Here is a 26,225-nt window from a genome sequence, read left to right on the forward strand (position 1 = left end):
ACAACTTCTATTATACATTATCCATTGTCTATTGAAGATGTCTCGTCGCCGTTAAAGAAACATATTTTGTAACAGCTGACCACAGGAGAGTTTCCCTTTCTAAATTGTTGTATGGAATGTTATCTTAGCCGTCCAAATATCCATGTGATATTCCCTGTTGCCCAGGCTTTTATCCGCCAGTGAGGAATGCTGAACATAGGTACAGAAATAAACGGCCTCACGGCAGGTGCGTCATGGCCCTCCAGAAGTGCGTGGTATGTGCTTGTAGGACTGTGTATATGTGTGTGTGTGTGTGTTGTGTCTTTGTGTGAGAGTGTGTGTGCGGGTTAACTTTGTGTGTGTGTGTGTGTGTGTGGTGTCTTTGTGTGTGTGTGGTGTCTTTGTGTGTGTGTGTGCATGTGCGTGTGTGTGTGTGACAGAGAGAGTAAGGAAAAGAGCTAAGCTTACCACACTACAGACTGCGTGATTTGTGTGAGCTCTGACACCTGACCCAGGGTCAGGGAAGGAGCCAATACAAAAGGAGCCTAGTTAATCACGCTGGGCCGTGCTGGTCGGGTCTACAAAGGCCTACAGAATGGATGTCAATTTGGTATGTTCTGTTCCTCCTGGGTTCCGCTGGCCTGGCCTAGTCTGGTTGTGGAACGAGTCAAGACGAGGATGATCTACTGCACCATCTTCCCCAGCGCTGGAGTGTCGGAGGAGCACATGACGGATATCTGGGGAATGGGAAGCGGCTAGTATGTGGGAGCAGCCGTCTGCCGCGCACATTGCCCCATCCCCCAACACTCCCCTTCCAACATGTCTTACATTAGCGTCGCAACAGCCACCTACCATCTGGAAGTCAAAACCTCTGTGTCAATCTGGGAGCATCTCCTGAATCATTGTGCCTCTATATCAAGCGCTTGACAGGCTGGGCAAAACATTTTTTTTTCAATGTTTAGGTTAGAGAAAGCCCCAGAGGAGCAGGCTGCTTTTTAAACCCTGTGAGCACTGCTGTGAGCCTTGTGGAGAGTTTAGATTTGGTTACAATTGAATTAGTCTGAGGATCTGCCATACAAGGGCCGTAGATTCTCATCTCGTTAAGGCTGAGAATCTTGAATGAGAATCTTGAATATCTTCATGTCTCTACTGTTACTGGATTTGATGTCTCAGATAGCAAGTTGGATGAACGTAATCAATGTGTGTGTACAATACAATACAACTTTATTAATCCCCAAGGGGCAATTCATTCACGTGTGTGTGTGTGGGGGGGGGGGGGGGGGAGACCCCTGGCACTGTTCCCCTCCAGGCTATAGAGGAGGACAATGTGATAATGGAGCCTCCGCTACCGGCTGTCCCCTGTGACCCAGTGAGATGTTCTCTCACTGCCCGTCTCTCTCTTCTTCCCTCTGTTTCTCCCACACAGCTTCCTGGACATGGTGAGCTACTTTGGGCTCAAGCCAAAGTCTGGGGAGAAGGAGGTGGCTCCCGGTTACGTCTTCATGCTCTGGTACGAGTTCTGCAGCGACTTTAAGAACACTTGGAAGCGGGAGAGTAAGAACATCTCCAAGGAGAGGTGAGTGGAAGAAACCATGTCTGTATCACCATTCGTTAGCACTCATATTAAATCACACAGCTAATGACGAAAGGGAAAGTTCTAGAGCTCTTTGCCAACTATCTTTTTCTAGAAACCTGAGTGTTCTTCATTTGATTACATTAAAGGGGGATATGTTATGACTGGGCCAAAGTTCAGTCTACACACATGAAATCTGTTGACCAGAATCCTTTAGTCGCTCTTGTCCTACCCATCTTTAACACATACCTGATTGTTGGTGTCCCTCACGTTTCTGTGTGATACAAAACACCCTGAATGGAGAATTATGAATTCTGTAAACAGTGTGGAGTGTAGCTGTTTTGACCAGTTATTAAAGCACAGGGGCGTCAAAGAGAAGGTAGGCAGGCCCGGGCCCAGGGCCTGGTACAATGTCAAAGACTGGGACTGGATTTACGATGTTTCATCTGACCCAAGGCGTGGTGTCGGGGGGAGTCCCACTGCGGGACAGCAGTTCTCCTGGAGGCCTTCTGGCTTTACTAGCAGGGGACAGGGGCCTGTTAAAGACTGTGTGTTCTGAGAGGACTGTTAAACATTGTCATGGTTTGACCAGTCCACAGGGCTGCAGGTTTATTGCACATGGAGAGATGCAGCACTGGCCTAACCTGTGCCAAGTATCTGGTCGGGGCTGCTGGAAGGGACAGTGAGGGGCCAGACGTGCGTTAGGCTATTTTGGCATCACGGCACTAAGCTCTTAGGGGCCGATTCCAACTTAGGAATTTACACATTTCCTACACACTACTCAGTATTTGGTATTCAGACTTACCTTATTCTGTCACGTAACACGGTGTGGCTACCTTGCACGCTCTGATTCAATTTCATTCAACCTCTGAAAACCAACAGACTTTCTCGTGGCGTTTTCATTACATTTATCTTAAGCCATCCCTTTAAATACTGTGTACCTTTTAGTTAGAATGTTGTCAACAGACTCACTAGAATATATTGTAATGAAACAGCGGGGAGCAGGTCTCGAACCCTCGATCTTCGAGCCCGAGGTCCCGTGCGCTATCAACGGTGCATGCTTGTGCGGTAGAGTCGATTTCCGCGCTTATAAACCCAGGGTCATTACACTACTCCCTCCTTTCAAAGAGCACGTCCTCGCGCTAGCTTGTGGCTCTACGTCTTACAGGAACGCGCTCCCCGGCCACTGTCGTGGATGCAAGGTCCGATCACTTCCGACACCAATGTAATGAAACAGCAGGGAGCAGGTCTCGAACCCTCGACCTTCGAGCCCGAGGTCACAAAAGCATGCTCGTGCGGTAGTGTCGATTTCCGCGCTTATAAACCCAGGATCGTTACAATATCGAGAGAACGGGTTCAGAATATTAGGGATCAATAAAAGTACGACATTTAAATATCTGCACATTCGTCACCGTTTCAGCACCAATTGGTAGATTTGAAAATGCTCTGATCTTGTGGATTATTTAGGGTTAGGAAAGTATTTATGAATCACAAAAAAAATGGTTTGGAGAACCACTGTACCACTGTTGGCTTGCTTTTGAAGCTAAGCAGGGTTGGTCCTGGTCAGTTCCTGGATGGGAGACCAAATGCTGTTAAAAGTGGTGTTGGAGGGCCAGTAGGAGGCACTCTTTCCTCTGGTCTACAAAAATATCCCAATGCCTGAGGGCAGTGATTGGGGAAACTGCCCTGTGTAGGGTGCTGTCTTTTGGATGGGACGTTAAACGGATGTCCTGACTCTCTGAGGTCATTAAAGATCCCATGGCACGTATCGTAAGAGTAGGGGTGTTAACCCAGGTGTCCTGGCTAAATTCCCAATCTGGCCCTCGAACCATCACGGTCACCTAATAATCACCAGTTTACAATTGGCTCATTCATCCCCCTCCTTTCCCCTGTAACTGTTCCCCAGGTAGTTGCTGCAAATGAGAACATGTTCTCAGTCAACATACCTGGTAAAATAATGGATAAATAAAATAATGGATAAATAATATGAATGAAAGAAAACAGTGGTTTGATTCATTCAGAAAATTGCCACACTCTTCAACCCATGGTAATGTTGGAAGATTAGTGTACATATAATTATTATCATAGGGAGAATAGTAGGCTATACCCTCATCTATTGCCTGCACTAACCATGGAACTGTGTGACGACATGGCCAAGTATTGCGCCATGCGTCTGGTTCAAACTGTCACAACTTTGTCCTCTTGCCGCTCCGTAACGATTTAATTAGCCTACATGTCTTTTTTTGTATATTATCAACTGTTACTAAGGATCGTCAGCAACAACCGCACGGCCATGACTGTGTTTACAGAGAAAGCAAATGAAGGTAAACAAAACAATATAATTAAATGCAATGATAATGTAGGCTATACCAACTGAATGGAACTAACAGTAAATTGCCAGTTGAATGTGTGGTTTTTAGGCTTACTGACGGCCGATACTGATAGTGGCTAATATTTAACATGATAGAAATGGGAAACAGATAAAGTCGGGGTAGCCACAGCATTTCATAAACTCTACTGCGGGAAAGCTGATATGCTTCAGTTTTCTGCCATATGACTGGTTTCACATTTGTCTCCAGGTTATAACAGAAAATAGATCTAAAACAAGTGTCCTTCATATTTACAATTCCTGTAACGTGTGCGCTGAGAGTCGGGATGCAAGTTCAGGGAGTGAGGGTTTTAATAAAATAAATGGAACATAATACTAACCAAGAAACACGAACAACGCACAGACATGAAACTGAAACAGAAACAATGACGCCTGGGGAAGGAACCAAAGGGAGTGACATATAAAGGGCAGGTAATCAAGGAGGTGATGGAGTCCAGGTGAGTGTCATTATGCGCTGATGCGTGTAACGATGGTGACAGGAGTGTGCAATAATGAGCAGCCAGGTGACCTAGAGGCCGGAGAGGGAGCACACGTGACAGTACCCCCTCCCCGCGGCACCAGCCGCAGGACGCAGACCAAAATGACGATCCCGGAGATCAGGGGTGGACGGGTCACCTCTGCTAAGGCACGGGAACCTGCAGATCCTGCTGAGACGCTGGAGCATGTCGACCTAGAGCGCCGGAGAGAGAGAGTATACGTGGCAATACTCCCTCCCCAGCGAGCGAGTCCAGCCGCAGGTTGCCAACCAAAGGGACGGTCCCGGGGATCAGGAGCGGACCGGTCACCTCCGCTGAGGCGCAGAAACCTGATGAACCGGCTGGGGTGTGAGAGCCCAATGAGCCGGCTGAGACCTCCCCAGTTGCCTCGGTCGAGGCACGGGAACCTGTTCACCTAGCTGAGGCATGGGAGCCTATCGACCCCGCTGAGGCATGGGAGCCTATCGACCCCGCTGAGGCATGGCAGCCTGTCGACCCCGCTGAGGCATGGCAGCCTGTCGACCCCGCTGAGGCATGGCAGCCTGTCGACCCCGCTGAGGCATGGCAGCCTGTCGACCCCGCTGAGGCATGGCAGCCTGTCGACCCCGCTGAGGCATGGCAGCCTGTCGACCCCGCTGAGGCATGGCAGCCTGTCGACCCCGCTGAGGCATGGCAGCCTGTCGACCCCGCTGAGGCATGGCAGCCTGTCGACCCCGCTGAGGCATGGCAGCCTGTCGACCCCGCTGAGGCATGGGAGCCTATCGACCCCGCTGAGGCATGGCAGCCTGTCGACCCCGCTGAGGCATGGCAGCCTGTCGACCCCGCTGAGGCATGGCAGCCTGTCGACCCCGCTGAGGCATGGCAGCCTGTCGACCCCGCTGAGGCATGGCAGCCTGTCGACCCCGCTGAGGCATGGCAGCCTGTCGACCCCGCTGAGGCATGGGAGCCTGTCGACCCCGCTGAGGCATGGCAGCCTGTCGACCCCGCTGAGGCATGGGAGCCTGTCGACCCCGCTGAGGCATGGGAGCCTGTCGACCCCGCTGAGGCATGGCAGCCTGTCGACCCCGCTGAGGCATGGCAGCCTGTCGACCCCGCTGAGGCATGGCAGCCTGTCGACCCCGCTGAGGCATGGCAGCCTGTCGAGACAGCTTTAAAAATATATATATATCTTCTTTATTTAACCAGGTATTCCAGTTGAAAACAAGTTCTCATTTACAACTGCGACCTGGCCAAGATAAAGCAAAGCAGTGCGACACAAACAACACAGAGTTACACATGGAATACACAAACGTCAATAACACAATAGAAAAAATCTATATACAGTGTGTGCAAATGAGGTAAGATTAGGGAGGTAAGGCAATAAATAGGCTGTAGTTGCGAAGTAATTACAATTTTGAAATTAAACACTGGAGTGATAGATATGCAGAAGATGAATGTGCAAGTAGAGATACTGGGATGCAAAGGAGCAACAAACAAAAAAATTATTTTGGGATGAGGTAGTTGGATGGACTATTTACAGATGGGCTGTGTACAGGTGCAATGTTCTGTGAGCTGTTCTAACAGCTGATGCTAATGTTAGTGAGGGAGATATGAGTCTCCAGCTTCAGTGATTTTTGCAATTCGTTCCAGTCATTGGCAGCAGAGAACTGGAAGGTAAGGTGGCCAAAGGAGGAATAGGCTTTGGGGGTGACCAGTTAAATTGACCTGCTGGAGTGCATGCTACGGATGGGTGCTGCTATGGTGACCCGTGAGCTGAGATAAGGCGGGGCTTTACCTAGCAAAGACTTATAGATGACCTGGAGCCAGTGGGATTGGCGATGAATATGAAGCGAGGGCCAGCCTGGAAGGAGAGTTTACAGTCTAACCAGACACCTAGGTATTTGTAATTGTCCACGTATTCTAAGTCAGAACCGTCCAGAGTAGTGATGCTGGACAGGTGGGCAGGTGCGGGGCAGCGATCAGTTGAAGAGCATGCATTTAGTTTTACTTGCATTTAAGAGCAGTTGGAGGCCACGGAAGGGGAGTTGTATGGCATTGAAGCTTGTCTGGAGGTTTGTTAACACAGTGTCCAAAGAAGGGCCAGAAGTATACAGAATGGTGTCGTCTGCGTAGAGGTGGATCAGAGACTCACCATCCAGCAGCAAGAAAGACATCATCGATGTATACAGAGAAAAGAGTCAGCTTGAGAATTGAACCCTGTGGCACCTCCATAGAGACTGCCAGAGGTCCGGACAACAGGCCCTTCAATTTGACACACTGAACTCTGTCTGAGAAGTATTTGGTGTACCAGACGAGGCAGTCATTTGAGAAACCAAGGCTATTGAGTCTGCCGATAAGAATGTGGTGATTGACAGAGTCGAAAGCCTTGGCCAGGTCGATGAAGACGGCTGCACAGTATTGTCTTTTATCGATGGCGGTTTTGATTTCATTTAGGACATTGTGTGGCTGAGGTGCACCCATATGACTAGCTCGGAAACCAGATTGCATAGCGGAGAGGGTACGGTGGGATTTGAAATGGTCGGTGATCTGTTTGTTAACTTGGCTAGGATAGATAGGATAGATATAGGTCTGTAACAGTTTGGGTCTAGAGTGTCTCCCCATTCTACATGGACTTTACAGTGTCCCAGAACTTTTTGGAGTTTGTGCTACAGGATGCACATTTCTGTTTGAAGATAGCCATTGCTTTCCTAACTGTCTGTGTATATTGATTCCTAACTTCCCTGAAAAGTTGCAAACAATAGCCCGCGTGGGCTATTCGATGCTAATGCAGTACGCCACAGGATGTTTTTGTGCTGGTCAAGGGCAGTCAGGTCTGGAGTGAACCAAGAGCTATATTTGTTCCTGGTTCAAATTTTTATGAATGGGGCATGCTTATATAAGATGGTGAGGAAACCACTTTTAAAGAATAACCAGGCATCCTCTACTGACGGAATGAGGTCAATATCCTTCCAAGGTACCCGATTAGAAAGGCCTGCTCGCTGAAGTATTTTAGGGAGTGTTTGACAGTGATGAGGGGTGATCGTTTGAACGCAGACCCATTACGGACGCAGGCAATGAAGCAGTGATAGCTGAGATCCTGTTTGTAGACAGCAGAGGTGTATTTAGAGGGCAGGTTGGTCAGGATGATATCTATGAGGGTGCCAGTGTTTACAGATTTGGGGTTGTACCCGGTAGGTTCATTGATAATCATGTCAGCACAGGCAACAGCTGTTTACAGTCTTTCTTTAGTTTTTCATTCTTACTTTTCCCAAATCACTTAAACTATATTTCTTTATTTTCCATGGGCTTCACCAGAGTACCCCCTAATGTCTGGAATACAACTGTATTAAGCCACTTACAACAAACACCCCACTGCAAAAACTAAATGTTGTCACAAACATTTCACTGGCCTCAAAACAAAGAGAAGATGTAAGTATTGTTCATGAGAACAACGGAGAAAACTGGCCTAACAGCCATATAACTATCTAGACATGTCCAGTCTGCCTTTATGGGCAAAGACGCAACCCCCACTAAACATTATCACACTGTGATTAGTAGGTCAACGAGAAAAGGTCAACGAGAAAATATATACACATCAGAACATCTCTAGTTGGTATCCTGATCAGAGCTTGTCAGCCCTAAAGTGTTATAGGTTAGAATGTCTCTGGGCCTTCTCTGCCGGGCTGAACGGCGGGTCAAGGTCATGGGTGACCCCAATGAATCAGTGTCCACTTCATCCAGAGATGATTGAGTCTCTGAGCCCTCAGCTGTTTCCATATTTACCCGTCCTCTCCGGGCTCTCTCTGAGGACTGGCTGACACTCCTTCACAGTGAAGTTTCTATCAGCCTGACCCCGTTTCCCCAATATTATCTGATACTAGTTGTGTGCTACTCTGTCTGCTCTCTTCATCCCTATGTGGCCTATTGATGAATACTAGATAAGAATCCTCATCTGAGCTCTCAGACTCAGCGCTCTCCCCATTTTGCTGCTTTTGCTGGGGTGGTTCCATTCTCCACAGACCTCTATGGGGTGTTTCAACAGGTTCCTCAAAGGGTAGAGAATTACATGACATGAGCATATTGTGATGCAGAACTCATTTTCTTCTGATCGTAGTGGGCTTTTCCCTTTGCTGTTGATTTCTCCATGTTTCCACTGGCGATGTCATAGGCTTCAGCCATCTGTTGCTGCCACTTCTTAGCATAATCCTGGTATGATTTCTCCATGTTTCCACTGGCGATGTCATAGGCTTCAGCCATCTGTTGCTGCCACTTCTTAGCGTAATCCTGGTATGATTTCTCCATGTTTCTACTGGCGATGTCATAGGCTTCAGCCATCTGTTGCTGCCACTTCTTAGCGTAATCCTGGTATGATTTCTCCATGTTTCCACTGGCGATGTCATAGGCTTCAGCCATCTGTTGCTGCCACTTCTTAGCGTAATCCTGGTATGATTTCTCCATGTTTCCACTGGCGATGTCATAGGCTTCAGCCATCTGTTGCTGCCACTTCTTAGCGTAATCCTGGTATGATTTCTCCATGTTTCTACTGGCGATGTCATAGGCTTCAGCCATCTGTTGCTGCCACTTCTTAGCGTAATCCTGGTATGATTTCTCCATGTTTCCACTGGCGATGTCATAGGCTTCAGCCATCTGTTGCTGCCACTTCTTAGCGTAATCCTGGTATGATTTCTCCATGTTTCTACTGGCGATGTCATAGGCTTCAGCCATCTGTGGCTGCCACTTCTTAGCATAATCCTGGTATGATTTCTCCTGTTCCTTTATCTGTAACCCAAAGACAAGGTCAACAGGTAGCAGTGGAGCCCTTCCAAATAGCAGGAAATACGGTGAGAACAGAGTAGCATCACTGGTGGTACAATTATATGCATGAATGACCTTGTTCAGATAATCACCCGTTGGCCTTTTTCTCTTCATCTAGTGTGCGCAAACATTGACAACAGTGTACGGTTAAATCTCTCCACCGGATTCCCATGTGGATGATATGGAGAGGTTCTGGAATTGGCTATTCCCGTACAGTTCTGCAAGACTCTGAATAACTGATTTTCAAACTCTCTTCCCTGATCATGATGGATTTTTGACACAAAGCCAAACTTTGTGGAAAAAATAATCAAAAAGCTTTTTTTGCTGCAGTTTTTCCTGACATATTTCTGGTGGGGTAGGCTTGTCCACATTTTGTAAAATTATCGAAAATATCTAAAAATGTACTCGTAGCCCCCTCTGCTTTTCTCCAAATGCACATAGTCAAATGAAATCATCTGGAAAGGAGCTGTAGCTCGTACATGTTGCATTGGGGCCCTAGTTATTACACTGGGTTTCTTTTGTTTGATACACTTACACACTTTGGTGATAAAATGTTCAATGCCATGTTGCATGCAATAAATGCGTCCTCGTGCTAAGTTCAACACTCTTTCTGTTCCTAGATGGGCCATTTCACCCTGTAAGTACCCTTAAATCAGTGTTCTATACTGACTTGGTACCACAACTTGTGTCCTTTTTGCTGTTTTCCTTTGTAATGATCCATCTGGTGAGGCATGGAGCCTGTTCCACTCTTGCAGTAACTGTTTTCCTTTGTAATAATCCATCTGGTGAGGCATGGAGCCTGTTCCACTCTTGCAGTAACTGTTTCACTTTGTATGACTCTTGTTGACATTCTGTTGGTTTAGGCTTCGTCCTTTGACATTTCAGTTCCAAGATTCTCCATACAGCCGCATCCTTTAACTGAGCCTGCATAATATCGTGTGGAGACAGTCGGTCTGTAACTGTTCCCCCCCACCATGACAGCTCATCTTGCATTGATGGCCTTAGTGTGACCGTGGAGATCCACGTTACACAGTCATTCTGTTGTGTCTGAACATTATTGAGTGTTGCTTTTACCATTTCAAGTGAGTGTTTCTCTGTGCATTCTTCCATGTAATGTTCAGCATGCAAAGGAGAGCGTGACAGAATGTCTGCGTCAGTCTTTACCTTTCCAGGACGATACTTCAGTGTGAGATTAAAGTCAGAAAGCTCTGCCACCCAGCAATGACCGGTGGCATTCAGCCTTGCTGTAGTTAGTACATATGTCAATGGGTTATTATCACTGTACATTGTCACAGAGGGAGAATAAAATAGGTCATCTCGGAACCGCTCAGTCACTGCCCTTTTGAGGGCCAAGAATTCCAGTTTCCCTGAGTGAAGGTGATAGTTTCTCTCTGCTTGAGTCAGGGTGCGGGAGCCATATCCAAAGACTCTCAGTTTGCCACTTTGTCGTTGGTATAACACCCCTCCCAATTCCTCTTCGGAGGCATCAACATGCAGGATAAAAGGGTCCTTGAAATCTGGGTAAGCATGCACAAGTGGATTAGTCAACACACTCACCAAGTGTTCTAAAGCTCTCTGGTGAGCATCCTCCCATATAACTTTCTGGTGGGGCAGAGCCTGTCCCGACTGCATAGCTACCTTGGTCCTTCGTTTCCCAGATGCTGGGGTCTCCGACTTCACTGCTAGTAAGTCATAGAGACATTTAGCATGTTGTGAAAAGGTCTGTACATAACCCCTATAGTACCCTAGAAACCCCAGTAGTTTCCTCAGCCCTCAGCTCACGTTTGTTGGTGGCCTGTTTACCAGTTCTTGCACTGCTACAATTAAATAACGGACCTCATTCTTGAATAGGTCACACTTATCAGCCCTGAGTTTAATACCCCATTTATTTTGCTGTCTGAGTACCTGACGGACATCTTCCACATGTTGTTCAAATGACTGACTAAAAATAAGAACGTCATCCAAATATGGTATACAGATTCTACCTCTTATCCCCTCTAAACTTACCTCCATGCTTCATTGGAAGGCAGGGGGACTGTTTGATAAGCCAAAGGGAATTCTATTCCATTCATATAAGGCCCAAGGGGTGCTGAAGGCACTGTATTTTCTGGACTCCTCTCCCACAAAGCCTTGGTGGCATGCCTTTCCTTGATCTAAAACTGTAAACCATGAGTTCCCTCCCAAACCATCAAGTATTTCCTGTACACGGAGTATGGGATGCCTGTCCGGAACAGTCTTCTTGTTCAATCCCCTGTAATCAACACAAAGTCTTAAACTCCCATCCTTTTTCCGTACGCAGACCAAAGATGATACGTATGATGAAGATGACTTCCTGATTAAGTTTTTGTTCAGGCTTTTCACCTCAGCATACAAGGGGCAAGGCACACTGTTGTATCTCTTTGCCACTGGTATGTTATCAGTCAATGTTATCTCCATTCTGAGATTTTCAATACACCCTATGTCCATGTCATCTTTGGCGAAAACAGCTGATTCCTCTCTGAGCATCCGTTTGACTAATTCTTGTTGCTCTTGGCTCAAGTGCTGAACCTCTACAGGTGGGTCCCACCACTCTATTTGACCGTTGTCAGGGCCAGGCTCCGGTGGGGATCTGTCCTGAACCTGTGCTACAGTAACCTTTTCTCCACTGGGCACAGGAACTGGGTGACATGCTAGTACTCTCTGTAATGTCCCTATCACTGTTTGTCTTGGTAAGGTAATGTCATGTTTGGCAGTATTCACTACTGCAATGTCAACTTTTCGAGATGGCCATTTTGATGTTTTCACAACCTGACTTTGTAGGTCCAGGCCCCAGATCACTCTCACGTCCGGTTCAAATAACACAATTTCATAATTTAAGGGAGCCCCTCTTGGGATACAGTGATGAATCCATTTTGTTTGTCCACCTGGAATGACAACGTCACGTCTGCCTGCTGGAAGCAAGCATTCCTCCATGTACTCTGAGTGCTGAAGCAGATTGAGTAGAGTCTTTGCCTTTCCCTGTCCTAGCTTAAGTGCATTTCTAAGCATCTTTACTGTATACATCAGCTCTGAGGGCTCCTTGTTACTTTTTGTTTGAACTATTTCTTCAATTACATTAAACCCAATGATTGGTTTCTCCAGTCTTTCATTTGTAACTAATATCGGAATCCTCAACTGTTTTCCTGCAATGACCTCAGCTTTGGAATCAAGCAAACTTAAGCAAATGTCCATCTAACCCAGAAAGGGAATTTCAGTGCCATTGGCTGCCCTCAGATCCAGTTTCTTTGCATTGCCCATGATTTCTGCCTGTGGTCTAATTTGTGTGCGTGGCAAATTACATTTTCTCCATTCCTCACTTATGATGGATACCTGAGCCCCTGTGTCCCATAGTGCTAGAGTCTTTACACCCTCCATATAACACAACACTTGACTTTTTTTTTACCAATAAGCTGTGCTATATTACAATGTCCTGTGGTGGCTGGGGTAGTTGGCACCCACTCTCTCTGTGTCATGGGACAAGGGGAGTTGTGGTCAGTCTTGCTGGCAGTCTTACATGTAGGTTGGTGCTGTTTCCAATGATCCTGTTGGCACACTTTGGAACAATAGGCCGCTTTATGACACAATGAACACAACTTCAACTCTGAAATTCTCTCTACCTTTGCACTGCAGCCACTGCAACACTGGATGGAACTAGATGTACAGTATCGGAGGTCACTCCCCGTTCCATGGTTGTGACCCCCAGGCATTTCCTGATGGATGTGTGATCCTGATCCTACATCCTACTGCCCAATGGCTATCACTGCCACATTTGTAGCAATGATGGCAAGTCTGTTGACCAGTCTCATAACAACTTTGGAATTGTCTTTTCTCCCTGTTGGTTGGACTTGGTTTTCTGTTGGAGCGAATCCTAGCTGACCTGTCACCCTGGCCCTGCACTGACTGTACTAATGAGGCAACCTGACGGGTCAGTTCTTTGATTGCTTCATTGCTCGCATCAGTTTTACTCAGGAGAGGATTATTTTTATTTTGTTTTTGGACTGTGGTCTGTGAGGGCTCTGCCTGTGCACATTCCTTTCTGCTATCCCCATTATCCTCACTCTGTACTGTGTTCACTCGTGTGGGTGTGAACTTACGGGAAATCCTGGCCTTTTGCATGCGTTCGCTTTCATTGCCCTGGGCAATTAGCATTTTCTCAAGCAACAGTTCATCACTGGTGTTAATATTTTGGAGATGCACTCTCATCTCTGCCCTGACATTATCATTTGTTAATCCTGTAACAATGGCCTGCAGGCATTCTAACTCTGTGCCATATTTCAGTCCTGATTGGGCACGAGCTGAGGCTGATAACACTTTCTGACTCAGGTCAAAGACTCGGACTAGGAAGTCCAAGGCAGACTCTATCGGCTCTTGTGTTGCTTTAGTCAACTTGTGATACAGTTCAGTAGCATCCTTCTCTGCATAATGTGTCCTCAAGATTTTCCTTAGTGTGTAGAGTGTCATGTCTGTTTTTCCCTCCAGATAACTCCTCATCTTAAGCCCTGGGCTCACAGCTCTGATTACTGCTTCTATGATTTCTAATTCATGGTACCCTTTTCTCCATCCATTTTCAATCTGATGTTCTTGGCTGCTGAAGTTGAGCTTATCTTTTTGATTCTGATCTCCGATCTGTCCATGAATTTTAAAGTCTTTATAACTGGACTTACTTACTCCATTCTTTCTCTGTGGCTGGTGCCTTTCTGGAGCTGAGACCACTTCTCTGCTGGGCTGAGGAGCCCCTCCCTCTTCTCCCATCTCTCCGCTGGGTTCGCTGTCCACATGCCTCGTTGGCGCCGACTGGCTGGGACTTGTAGGCAGACTTTTCACAGTATCCTCAGAGTCCGATATTCCTTTGATTTCGTCTTTCAGTTGAAGCAGCCAAGACACTCCCTCATCCTCTGATTCCATTAAATCCTCCATCAATTTGCGCCGCAAAGCTCGATGGCTCTTTCCTTATACTTCAGAGTCATCTACTATTCCACAACGTACACACAAGTGCCGTTTCATGTTCCATTTCATCCAACAACATTTCCCTCTCTCGACTCATATTGTCCTACTCACGTGGCAACAACGACAATGCAGGCAATGGCAAGATAGCTACACTTGATTAGGTGGTTAGCCTGCTAACGATAGCTAGCTACTCTCCCAATGTCTCTCACTCGTTGTTCAAGGAATATGGGCCGGTGCTCACATGAAAATAAATCTTAGCGGCGCCTCCAAATTTGTTTACCCTTCCAATGAGCTTATCATATAAACTACAACGCGAAAAGTACGGTTTATGGCAATTTTAATCATGTCAGCACAGGTAAGAGCCGTTAACAGTCTTTCTTTAGCTTTTCATTCTTACTCATCCCAATTCACTTACACTATATTTCTTTATTTCCCATGGGCTTCACCAGAGCACCCCCTAGTGGCTGGAATACAACTGTATTAAGCCCCTTACACAAGCGGCAACATTGAGACACTTGTTTCTGGAAAGGTTGATTTTTAGAAGTAGAAGCTCGAATTGTTTGGGCACAGACCTGGATAGTATGACAGAACTCTGCAGGCTATCTCTGCAGTAGATTGCAACTCTGCCCCCTTTGGCAGTTCTATTTTGTTGGAAAATGTTATAGTTAGGAATGGAAATTTCAGGATTTTTGGTGGCCTTCCTAAGCCAGGATTCAGACACGGCTAGGACATCCAGGTTGGCAGAGTGTGCTAAAGCAGTGAGTAAAACAAACTTAGGGAGGAGGCTTCTAATGTTAACATGCATGAAACCAAGGCTTTTACGGTTACAGAAGTCAACAAATGAGAGCGCCTGGGGAATGGGAGTGGAGAAAGGCACTGCAGGGCCAGGATTAAACTCTGTTCCTCTATCACCAGAGGAACAGAGGAGGAGTACGATAAGGGTACGCTAACGGCTATAAAAACTGGTTGTCTAGTGCGTTCGGAACAGAGAGTAAAAGGAGCAGGTTTCTGGGCACGGAAGAATAGATTCAAGGCATAATGTACAGACAAAGGTATGGTAGGATGTGAATATAGTGGAGGTAAACCTAGGCATTGAGTGACGATGAGAGAGGTTTTGTCTCTAGGGACATCATTTAGACCAGGTGAGGTCACTGCATGTGTGGGAGGTGAAACAAAATGGCTAGCTAAGGCATATTGAGCAGGGCTGGAGGCTTTACAGTGAAATATGACAATAATCACTAACCAAAACAGCAATGGACAAGACATGTTGACATTAGGGAGAGGCATGCGAAGCCGAGTGTTCATAGGGACGAGTGGGAAGCTAGGCAAGCTGGAGACACGGCGATTCATACAGCTAGCAGGCCGGGGCTAGCAGAAGGGCCTTAGGGGGACTTCGCAACGGAAGAAGTCTGTTGTAGCCCCCTCAGGCAATTACGTGTTGGATCAGCAGGGCTACATGTAGGCAGTAAAAGGGTCCAGGCCAATTGGCAAAATAGGTATTGTAGCCCAAGAAATTGGCAGATGGTCATCTTCAGCTAACAGTCCGATATGCTCTAGACAGCTAGTGGGCCATGGTTAGCAGACTAGCAGATGGACCTTCAGGGGACATCGCGACGGAGGAGCCTGTTGAAACCCCTCGGGCAGATTACATTGGTAGACCAGTCGTGATGGAATCGGCGGGGCTCCGTGTTGGCAGTAAAAGGGGTCCAGGCCAATTGGCAAAATATGTATTGTAGCCCAAGGAGTGGCTGATGGACCTCTTTAGCTAGCCAGGAGATGGGCCTCGCACAAGGCTTGTTCCAGGCTCACTGGTGCTTGCTTCGGGACAGAGACATTAGCCAGGGGGTATCCACTCAGATAGCAGCTAGCTTGCTGCGATGATCCAGGTGAAAAGGATCAGAGCTTGCAGTAGGAAACCGGAGATGTGGAGAAAAAGCAGTCCGGTATGCTCTGGGTTGAATCACGCTGTGCAGACTGGCAGGAGTTGACTGGGCTAAGGTTAGCTGATGACTGCTTAGCTTCTGTTGGGGGTTCCGGTTCTAAAGTATAGAAAATAGCAGATCCATGCCACATTGGGTGAGGCGAGTTGCAGGAGAGTATGTTGAAACTGAGGTTAAAAATATAAAAATATATACGAAATATATACGAAGGAGAAAAAAAACATATATACACGGGACACAACAAGACCTCTGATCTGCTACGCCATCTTGGAAGTGAAGCTGAGGCATGGGAGCCTATCGATCCTGCTGAGGTATGGAAACCCCTTGAGCCAGCTAAGGCAGGAGAACCCGTCGAGTCCGCCGAGGCATGGGAATCTGACAAACCTGCTGTGGCCTCCCAGGTAGCTCTGGTTCTGGCACTCGGACCCGATTCACCTCCAATACAATAAAATTTTAAAAAAACACTCCCTGATGATTCCCTTTGGTGAGGCGTCATTCTGTAATGAGTTGGGATGCAAGTTCAGGGAGTGAGTGTTTTAATAAAATAAATGGAACATAATACTAACCAAGAAAAAAGAACAACGCACAGCCATGAAACTGAAACAGAAACAATGACGCCTGGGGAAGGAACCAAAGGGAGTGACATATAAAGGGCAGGTAATCAAGGAGGTGATGGAGTCCAGGTGAGTGTCATTATGCGCTGATTCATGTAATTATGCGCTGATTGGTGTGCGCCATAACGAGCAGCCTGGTGACCTAGAGGCCAGAGAGGGAGCACACGTGACTATTCCCTTATCCAAATGGATTACTCATTTACCTATGTCACGCTGTATAATGATAGGAGACAAGCGCAGAAATGCGTAATAGGGTTTTTTATTTTCTCCACCCAAACAAAAGAGCGAGGTGTAAAACCTCTAAATAATACACGGGACGAGACCCATAAAACAAGTTCACAATAACATGTAGCATGGAAGCCAATACAACAGCACGGGTACTCACAAGACCAACGGACATGGTAACAATAACCGACAAGGACAATGGGGAACAGAGGGCACATACAGTTGAAGTCGGAAGTTTACATACACTTTGGTTGGAGTCATTAAAACTCGTTTTTCAACCATTCCACAAATTTCTTGTTAAGAAATTATAGTTTTGACAAGTCGGTTAGGACATCTACTTTGTGCATGACACAAGTAATTTTTCCAACAAATACAGACAGTTTATTTCACATATAATTTACTGTATCACAATTCCAGTGGGTTAGAGGTTTTACATACACTAAGTTGACTGTGCCTTTAAACAGCTTGGAAAATTCCAGAAAATTAAGTCATAGCTATAGAAGCTTCTGATAGGCTATTTTACATCATTTGACTCAATTGGGGGTGTACCTGTGGATGTATTTTAAGGCCTACCTTCAAACTCAGTGCCTCTTTTCTTGACATCATGGGAAAATCTAAAGAAATCAGCCAAGACCTCAGAAAAGAATTGTAGACCTCCACAAGTCTGGTTCATCCTTGGGAGCAATTTACAAATGCCTGAAGGTACCACGTTCATCTGTACAACCAATAGTACGCAAGTATAAACACCATGGGACCATTTGCAACTGCACATGGGGACAAAGATCATACTTTTTGGAGAAATGTCCTCTGGTCTGATGAAACAAAAATAGAACTGTTTGGCTATAATGACCATCATTATGTTTGGAGGAAAAAGGGGTGAGGCTTGCAAGCCGAAGAACACCATCCCAACCGTGAAGAACGGGGGTGACAGCATCATGTCGTGGGGGTGCTTTGCTGCAGGAGGGACTGGTGCACTTCACAAAATAGATGGCTTCATGAGGGAGGAAAATTATGTGGATATATTGAAGCAACATCTCAAGACATCAGTCAGGAAGTTAAAGCTTGGTCACAAATGGGACCCCAAGCATACTTCTGAAGTTGTGGCAAAATGGCTTAAGGACAACAAAGTCAAGGTATTGGAGTGGCCATCACAAAGCCCCGACCTCATTCCTATAGGCAATTTGTGTGCAGAACTGAAAAAGTGTGTGCGAGCAAGGAGGCCTACAAACCTGACTTAGTTAAACCAGCTCTGTCAGTAGGAATGGGCCAAAATTCACCCAACTTATTGTGGGAAGCTTGTGGAAGGCTACCCAAAATGTTTGACCCAAGTTTAAAAGCAAATTAATTACTTAAAAATCATACAATGTGATTTTCTGGATTTTTGTTTTAGATTCCATCTCTCACAGTTGAAGTGTACTTATGATAAAAAAATACATACCTCTACATGCTTTGTAAGTAGGAAAACCTGCAAAATCGGCAGTGTATCAAATACTTGTTCTCCCCACTGTATATATATACACACACTCACTCACACACACTACACTGACACTCTCACACAAAACCCACACACATCCACATCCACTGCATACGCACACACACATACACACTTTTACACTCATCATATGCTGCTACTACTCTGTTTTTTTATTTGACTCTTATTATTATCTATCCTGATGCCAACTGGGCACACCACATCATTTCATCGTGGATAATTGGGTAATATTTGGTTGAGACGTTAATCAATGAGATTACAACCTATGTTCACTCAGTCAAAAAGAGAGCCAAAAGCCGGTGCAAGTGATTAATGCCGTTCAAGATTCTGCGTAGCTTACGACAGCAATTGTGAAAATCTCCACTGACCTGCAACAGCCTATGCATGATATCTTGAACATGCATGCTTTATAGGATTACATAAGAAGACATTTATAGTTACATTAACATCAATGTGGCCATGGATGTGTTACTCATTTTAAAATTGAATGTTACGATCTTAAAAAATGATCTAGCAATTTGTATACAATTTAGGCAGTAGTTATGAAAGTAGCGCTCACGGGCCAAAAGTGGTCCCTTAAAATTGTGTACTACATCACATTACACATTAGGTATTACTCCAACAGTGCAGTAATACTTAACCATACAAAACAATAAACACAAATCCACAAATATTTAAAGAATTAAGAAATATCAAAACATGCAATGTCAGAGTCCGGAATATAAATATATACAGTACCAGTCAAAAGTTTGGACACACCTTGTAACGTCTGCTTCCAACTCACACTCTCAAACACATAGATGCCCTGAACGCAGCTCACTCTCCAGATCCCAATCACCTAAATTCTGATCACCTGTTCACACACCTGTATTTCATTTACACACACTATTTAGTTCAGTTCTTTGCACCCCATAATTGTGAGGTATTGTTTGTTTTGATACACGTTCTATTCAGAGCCCTGTTTATTTCCATATTAGTCCACCCGTGTATCGTAGTTTTTGTCCATCCTCACTAACGACGCCTTTTTGCCTATTCCCTGCCTGTACGTTTGCCTATCAGATTTCCTGTCATCAACCTCTTGCCTGATCTCCCGGACTACGTTATGAGCCTTTTCCCTGCCTGTACTGTTACCTTTTTGGAGTCCCTGTGTATGACCTTCTGACTGTCCCTGGACCCATCTACCTGCCTCCTCCTGTGGTCCTTTACTAACAAACACCTGCTGCGCCCTGCGCTTGAAACCAGCACTCTGTCTGTCTCCCATCGTACTCATTACACACCTACTCGTTTAAGGGTTTTTCTTTATTTTTACTATTTTCTACATTGTATAATGATGGTGAAGACATCAAAACTATGAAATAACACATATGGAATCATGTAGTAACCAAAAAGAAGTGTTAAACAAATCCAAATATATTTTAGATTCTTCAATGTAGTCAACCTTTGCCTTCATGACAGCTTTGCACACTCTTGGCATATTTATAAAAATTTTAAACCTGAAATATCACATTTACATCACATTTCTAGCGCAGGGGTTCCGCTAGCGGAACACCTCAACAACATTCTGCTGAAAAGGCAGTGCGCGAAATTCAAAAATATTTTTTTGAAATATGTAACTTTCACACATTAACAAGTCCAATACAGCAAATGAAAGATAAACATCTTGTTACTCTACCCATCGTGTCCGATTAAAAAAATGCTTTACAGCTAAAGCACAACATATGATTATGTTAGATCACCACCAAGTCCAAAGATAGGAGTCACAAAAAGCAGAAATATAGATCAAATTAATCACTAACCTTTGATGATCTTCATCAAATGACACTCATGGGGCATCATGTTACACAATACATTTATGTTTTGTTCGATAAAGTGCATATTTATATCCAAAAATCTCAGTTTACATTGGCGCCTTACGTGCAGTAATGTTTTGATTCCAAAACATCCGGTGATTTTAGTAGAAATACTCATAATAAACATTGATAAAAGATACTAGTGTTATTCAGTCATTCATTCATTAATGCAATCGCTGTGTCAGATTTCAAAAAAACTTTATGGAAAAAGTATACTCTGAGAACGGCGCTCAGAACCCAAAACAGCCAGAGGAATAGCCGCCATTTTGGAATCAACAAAGTTAGAAACAACACCATAAATATTCACTTACATTTGATAATCTTCATCAGAAGGCACTCCCAGGAATCCCAGTTCGACAATAAATGACTGATTTGTTCCTTAAAGATCCATCATTTATGTCTAAATAGCCACTTGTTGTTAGCATGTTCAGCCCAGTAATCCATCTTCATGAGTATTCAGACCATTTACTCAGTACTTTGGCAGAGATTGCAGCCTCGAGTCTTCTTGGGTATGATGCTACAAGCCTGGAACACCTTTATTTGGGGAGTTTCTCCCATTCTTCTCTGCAGATCCTCTCAAGCTTTGTCAGGTTGGATGGGGAGCGTTGATGCACAGCTATTTTCCGGTCTCTCCAGAGATGTTGGATCGGGTTCAAGTCCGGGCTCTGGCCGGCCGCTCAAGGACATTCAGAGACTTGTCCCGAAGCCACTCCTGTGTTGCCTTGGCTGTGTTCTTAGGGTCGCTGTCCTGTTGGAAGGTGAACCTTCTCCCCAGTCTGAGGTCCTGAGCGCTCTGGAGCAGGTTTTCATCAAGGATCTCTCTGTACTTTGCTCCGTTCATCTTTCCTTCAATTCTGACTAGTCTCCCAGTCCCTGCCACTGAAAAAAATCACCACAACATGATGCTGCCACCACCATGCTTCACCGTAGGGATGGTGCCAGGTTTCCTCCAGACGTGATGCTTGGCATTCTGGACAGAGTTCAATCTTGGTTTCATCAGACTAGAAAATCTTGTTTCTCATTGTCTGAGTCCTTTACGTGTCTTTTGGCAAACTCCAAGCGGGCTGTCATGTGCCTTTTACTGAGGAGTGGCTTCCGTCTTGCCACTCTACCATAAAGGCCTAATTGGTGGAGTGCTGCAGAGATGGTTGTCCTTCTGGAAGGTTTTCCCATCTCCACAGAGGAACTCTGGAGCTCTGTCAGAGTGATCATAGGGTTCTTGGTCACCTCCCTGACCAAGGCCCTTCTCCCCCGATTGCTCAGTTTAGCCGAGCGACTAGCTCTAGGAAGAGTCTTGATCGTTCCAAACTTCTTCCATTTAAGAATGATGGAGGCTACTGTGTTCTTGGGGACCTTCAATACTGCAGAAATGTTTGGGTACAGTTCCCCAGATCTGTGGCTCGACACAATCCTGTCTCGGAGCTCTACAGATAATTCCTTCGACCATGAATTGATTTTTGCTCTGACATGCACTGTCAACTGTGGGACCTTATATAGACAGGTGTGTGTCTTTCCAAATCATGTCCAATCAATTGAATTTTCCACAGGTGGACACCCAAGCAAGTTGTAGAAACATCTTAAGGATGATCAATGGAAACAGGATAGCAAAGGTTCTGAATACTATTTTTATTTTTATTTTTTATAAATTGTAAAAAATAAAAAATAAAATAATCTAAAAACCTGTTTTCACTTTGTTATTATGGGATATTGTCTGTGGATTGATGAAGAATTTTTTTTGTGTGTGTCATTTTATGCCCTTTTTTTCCCCAATTTCGTGATTGGGGCGGCAGGGTAGCCTAGTGGTTAGAGCGTTGGACTAGTAACCGGAAGGTTGCAGGTTCAAACCCCCGAGCTGACAAGGTACAAATCTGTCGTTCTGCCCCTGTTCCTAGGCCGTCATTGAAAATAAGAAATGGTTCTTAACTGACTTGCCTAGTAAAATAAAGGTAAAATAAATAAAAAATATATAAAAAAATTACGATCTTGTCTCATCCCTGTAACTCCCCAAATGGCTCGGGAGAGGTGGAGGTTGAGTCATGCGTTCTCCAAAACATGACCCGCCAAGTCGTGCTTCTTAGCATCCACTCGCTTAACCAGGAAACCACCTGCACCAATTTGTCGGAGGAAACACTGATCAACTGATGAACGAAGGAAGCCTGCAGGCAATCGCTAGAGCACGATGAGCCAAGTTAAGCCCCTCCCCCCTGCCAAACCCTCCCCTAACCCAGATGACGCTGGGCCAATTGTGCGATGCCCTATGGGACTCCAGGTCACTGCCGGTTGTGACACAGTAGTGATGCCGCAACACTGCGATGCAGAGCCTTAGACCGCTGCGCCACTTGGGAGGGCCGTAAAAAATAAATATGATCAACTTTAGAATACGGCTGTTACGTAACAAATGTGGAAAGGGTCTGGATACTTTCCGAATGCACTGTATTCGTGTTTTATTTTTTCATTTTTTTTACTTTGACATTGTAGTATTTTGTGTAGATCATTGAACAAAAATGACAGTTAAACCCATTTAATCGCACTTTGTAACAGAACAAAATGTTTAAAAAGTCAAGGGGTGTGAGTTCTTTCCAAAGTAACTGTATCTACCTCAAATACCGGGTACCCCTGCACATTGATTTGGTACTGGTACTCCCTTGTGTATTTGATATTGCTCGTGTTACTCTTGTTCATTTATTTTTAGATATTTTTTAACTCATTTGGAAGGCCTCGTAAGCAAGAATTTCACAGTAACGTCTACACCCGTTGTATTCGGGATGTGACAAATAACATTTGATTTGTTTGTTCTTGTGTGTGTTTGCACCATACGCACCACACATACAGAAAAGCCGGGCTAGCTATCTTTGAACTGGTGAGTTATGGAGTTAATGCTCTCCCAGCCATTCCATGGATCCATGTGCTCTCTCTTAATTGTTTACTAGGCAATCATGTCCCGTATTACCCACACCTGACTGTGCTTATGTACAATTAACTTTATTTTAAATACTGTTCGCACAACCATAAAACCCAAGTGTTTTTAAGACTAGCTCATTATCTCATGGACCCACTGTCATTCTCCCTGCTTTAACCGGTGGGTTTCACTGCCTGCTAACTCCAGAGAGGGATAACAGAACAGAGTGGGGCTGTGAGGGAGGATGAGGACTCTCTGTGCCACATACAGTAGTGCACAGGGGGGATACATACTGTGATATGTACATGTTGCTGTTACAGTGCAAACAACTTCTGGATGGACTAAGGCTGCTGTTAGCAAACTGACTCGTGTGTCAACAGACATCAAGAGGTTTTCTGTCTTAGACATGGTAGTGTTGTGCCACATGGTCAGATATGTGAACAATTTACCAATAGCTTTATGGCTTTATGGTATACACTGAGTGTACAACTGAGTGAACATCTTCCTAATATTGAGTTGCACCCCATCAATTAGGTCATGGACTCTACAAGGTTTCTAAAGCATTCCACAGGGATGCTGGCCTATGTTGACTTCCCACAATTCTGTCAAGTTGGCTGGTAGTGGATCTCTTGCAATGACCGACGCTGGAGATGAGAAGCAGGTACAGGGAGTCAACATTTATTCAGGAACAGACAGGTAACAAAAAAAGGAACAGCGTCAGCACATGGGAAAACAACGACAAACAACAATTAATGCTGAAGCAGGGAACAGAGTGGGGAACCAGATAGATATAGGGGAGGTAATGACAGAGGTGATCAAGTCCAATAATCACTGATGCGCATGACGGGGGGAAGGCAGAGGTGCGTAATGATGTTGGCAGGAGTGCGTAATGCTGGGGAGCCTGGCGCCTTCGATCGCCAAGGTGGAGGAGCGGGAGCAGGCGTAACAGTACCCCCCCCCCCCCTCTAGGGGTGCCACCCGGGATCCCACCTGGGCGAGCCTGGTGAGCCGGCTGTGGCATGGACACTGGACAAGCCGGCTGGGCGTAAACTCCCGACGAACCGGCAGAGGCATGGGAGCCTGGCTAGCCTGCTGAGGCATAAGAGCCCGACAATCCGGCTGGGGCGTGAAAGCCTGTCAATCCCACTGAGGCATGGGAGCCCGATGATCGGGTGGAGGCGTAGCAGCCTGACGAGCCGGCTGGGCGTAAAACCCTACGATCCGGCTGGGGCCCGACATGGGATGGGCTCCTTCCGAGCCAACCGGGGAAAGAACCTCTCGAGCCAGCTAGGGCGTGACATTCTGACAAGCTGGCTTAGGCACCCCCGGTTCCATCGGTGGCGGCCCCCGGACCAGACGTCACCACCAACTGGAACGCCAGCACTCCCCGATGCTTCGTATGATGTCTTCAGCATTCTGTAATGACCGACGCTGGAGATGAGAAGCAGGTACAGGGAGTCAACATTTATTCAGGAACAGACAGCACGGGTAAACAACGACAAGCAACAAATAATGCTAAAGCAGGGAACCAGACAGATATAGGGGAGGTAATGACAGAGGTGATTGAGTCCAGGTGAGTCCAATAATCACTGATGCTAGTGACAGGGGAAAGGCAGATGTGCGTAATGATGGTGGCAGGAGAGCGTAATTCTGGGGAGCCTGGCGCCATCGAGCACCAGGGAAGGGGAGCAGGAGCAGGTGTGACATCTCTACTCCAAATAACTTGTTCCATCTCATCCCACAGATACTCAATTGGATTGAGATCTGGTGTCTGGGCAGGCCACTGCAGTAAGATGAATTCATTGTCATGTTCGTGGAACCATTCCTTGACAATCCTAGCCTTGTAGTATGGGGCATTATCCTGCTGGAAGAAAATAAATTGCAGACGGATACACTGCTGCCATAGAAGAGATGCACCTGATTGGCAATGATATTCAGATATACTGTGGCATTCAAACGTTGCTCAACTTTCATCAAGGGGCCCAATGTGTGCCATGAAAACACACCACACACTGTCACACCGCCAGCCTGCAATGTTGACACGCGGCAAGATGGATACATGTACTCATAGGGTCTTCTCCATACCCTAGTCCTCCCATCAGCGTGAAACAGCAGGAACCGGGATTCATCAGACCAGGCAATGTTTTTCCAATTCTCCAGTGTCCAGAGTTGTTTCGTTCCTTAGCCCACTGCAACCCCAGTTTCTTGTGGAACTCTGTAAGGTTGTCGTTTGCCATACCCAATTTGTGTCAAGGTACGACGAGTTGTGCATTACTTTATGGGTCTTTGGGCACTAATGTTGAACTAGACTGTCAGTTGACTAACTGTGACCCGTCTGTTGCTCTGCACAATTCGTGTCAGCCTCCTCTGTCGTCTTTCATCAATAACCCATTTTCAACCACTGGCCTGCCATTGGCTGGATGTCCTTTGGGGTGGTGGACCATTCTTGATACACTCAGGAAACTGTTGAGTGTGAAAAACCCAGCAGCGTTGCAGTTCTTGACACACTCAAACTGGTGTGCTTGGCACCTACTACCATACCCCGTTCAAAGGTACTTCAATATTTTGTCTTGCCCATTCACCATCTGAATGACACACTAACACAATCCATGTCTCAATTGTCTCAAGGCTTTAAAATCCTTCTTTAGCCTGTCTCCTCCCCTTCATTTACACTGATTGAAGTGGATTTAACAAGTGACATCAATAAGGGATCGTAGCTTTCACCTGGATTCACCTGGTCAGTCTATGTCATGGAAAGAGCAGGTGTTCCTAGTGTTTTGTACACTCACTGTATGTACTACCAGCAAAGGTTATTTTAACCTGTATAGATCGAGACATTTTCCTGATATGATTGAGGTTAATGTTTCCTTTCTTCCAGGCTGAAGGAAGCACAGGAGAACATCAAAAAGATCACAGCTGAGAAGAGGGTGGAAACCAAGAAGATCAATGCCAACAGTCTGGTAAGAACTGGACTTCCTTCAACCACCCTCAAATATTTTCATGGATAACATTGTTGCTATTACCTTAAC

At 45.7% G+C, this 26,225-nt stretch overlaps 1 protein-coding gene across 3 annotated transcripts in view; it reads left to right on the plus strand.

The window, feature by feature from the left end:
• The window catches only part of LOC109904018 (formin), a 109,159-nt gene that overhangs the window by 79,224 nt on the left and 3,710 nt on the right, over positions 1 to 26,225 (plus strand). For 2 of the 3 annotated variants that reach the window (XM_020501080.2, XM_031788212.1), the window contains 2 exons: positions 1,406 to 1,555; positions 26,075 to 26,156. In XM_020501080.2, coding sequence (XP_020356669.2) covers positions 1,406 to 1,555; positions 26,075 to 26,156 — 232 coding nt within the window. Of the gene's footprint in view, positions 1 to 1,405; positions 1,560 to 26,074; positions 26,157 to 26,225 lie in introns of those variants that run through there. The other variant, XM_031788213.1, reaches the window with a different exon arrangement.

This window comes from Oncorhynchus kisutch, linkage group LG14 (genome assembly GCF_002021735.2).
Source record: "Oncorhynchus kisutch isolate 150728-3 linkage group LG14, Okis_V2, whole genome shotgun sequence".
Lineage (NCBI taxonomy): Eukaryota > Metazoa > Chordata > Actinopteri > Salmoniformes > Salmonidae > Oncorhynchus > Oncorhynchus kisutch.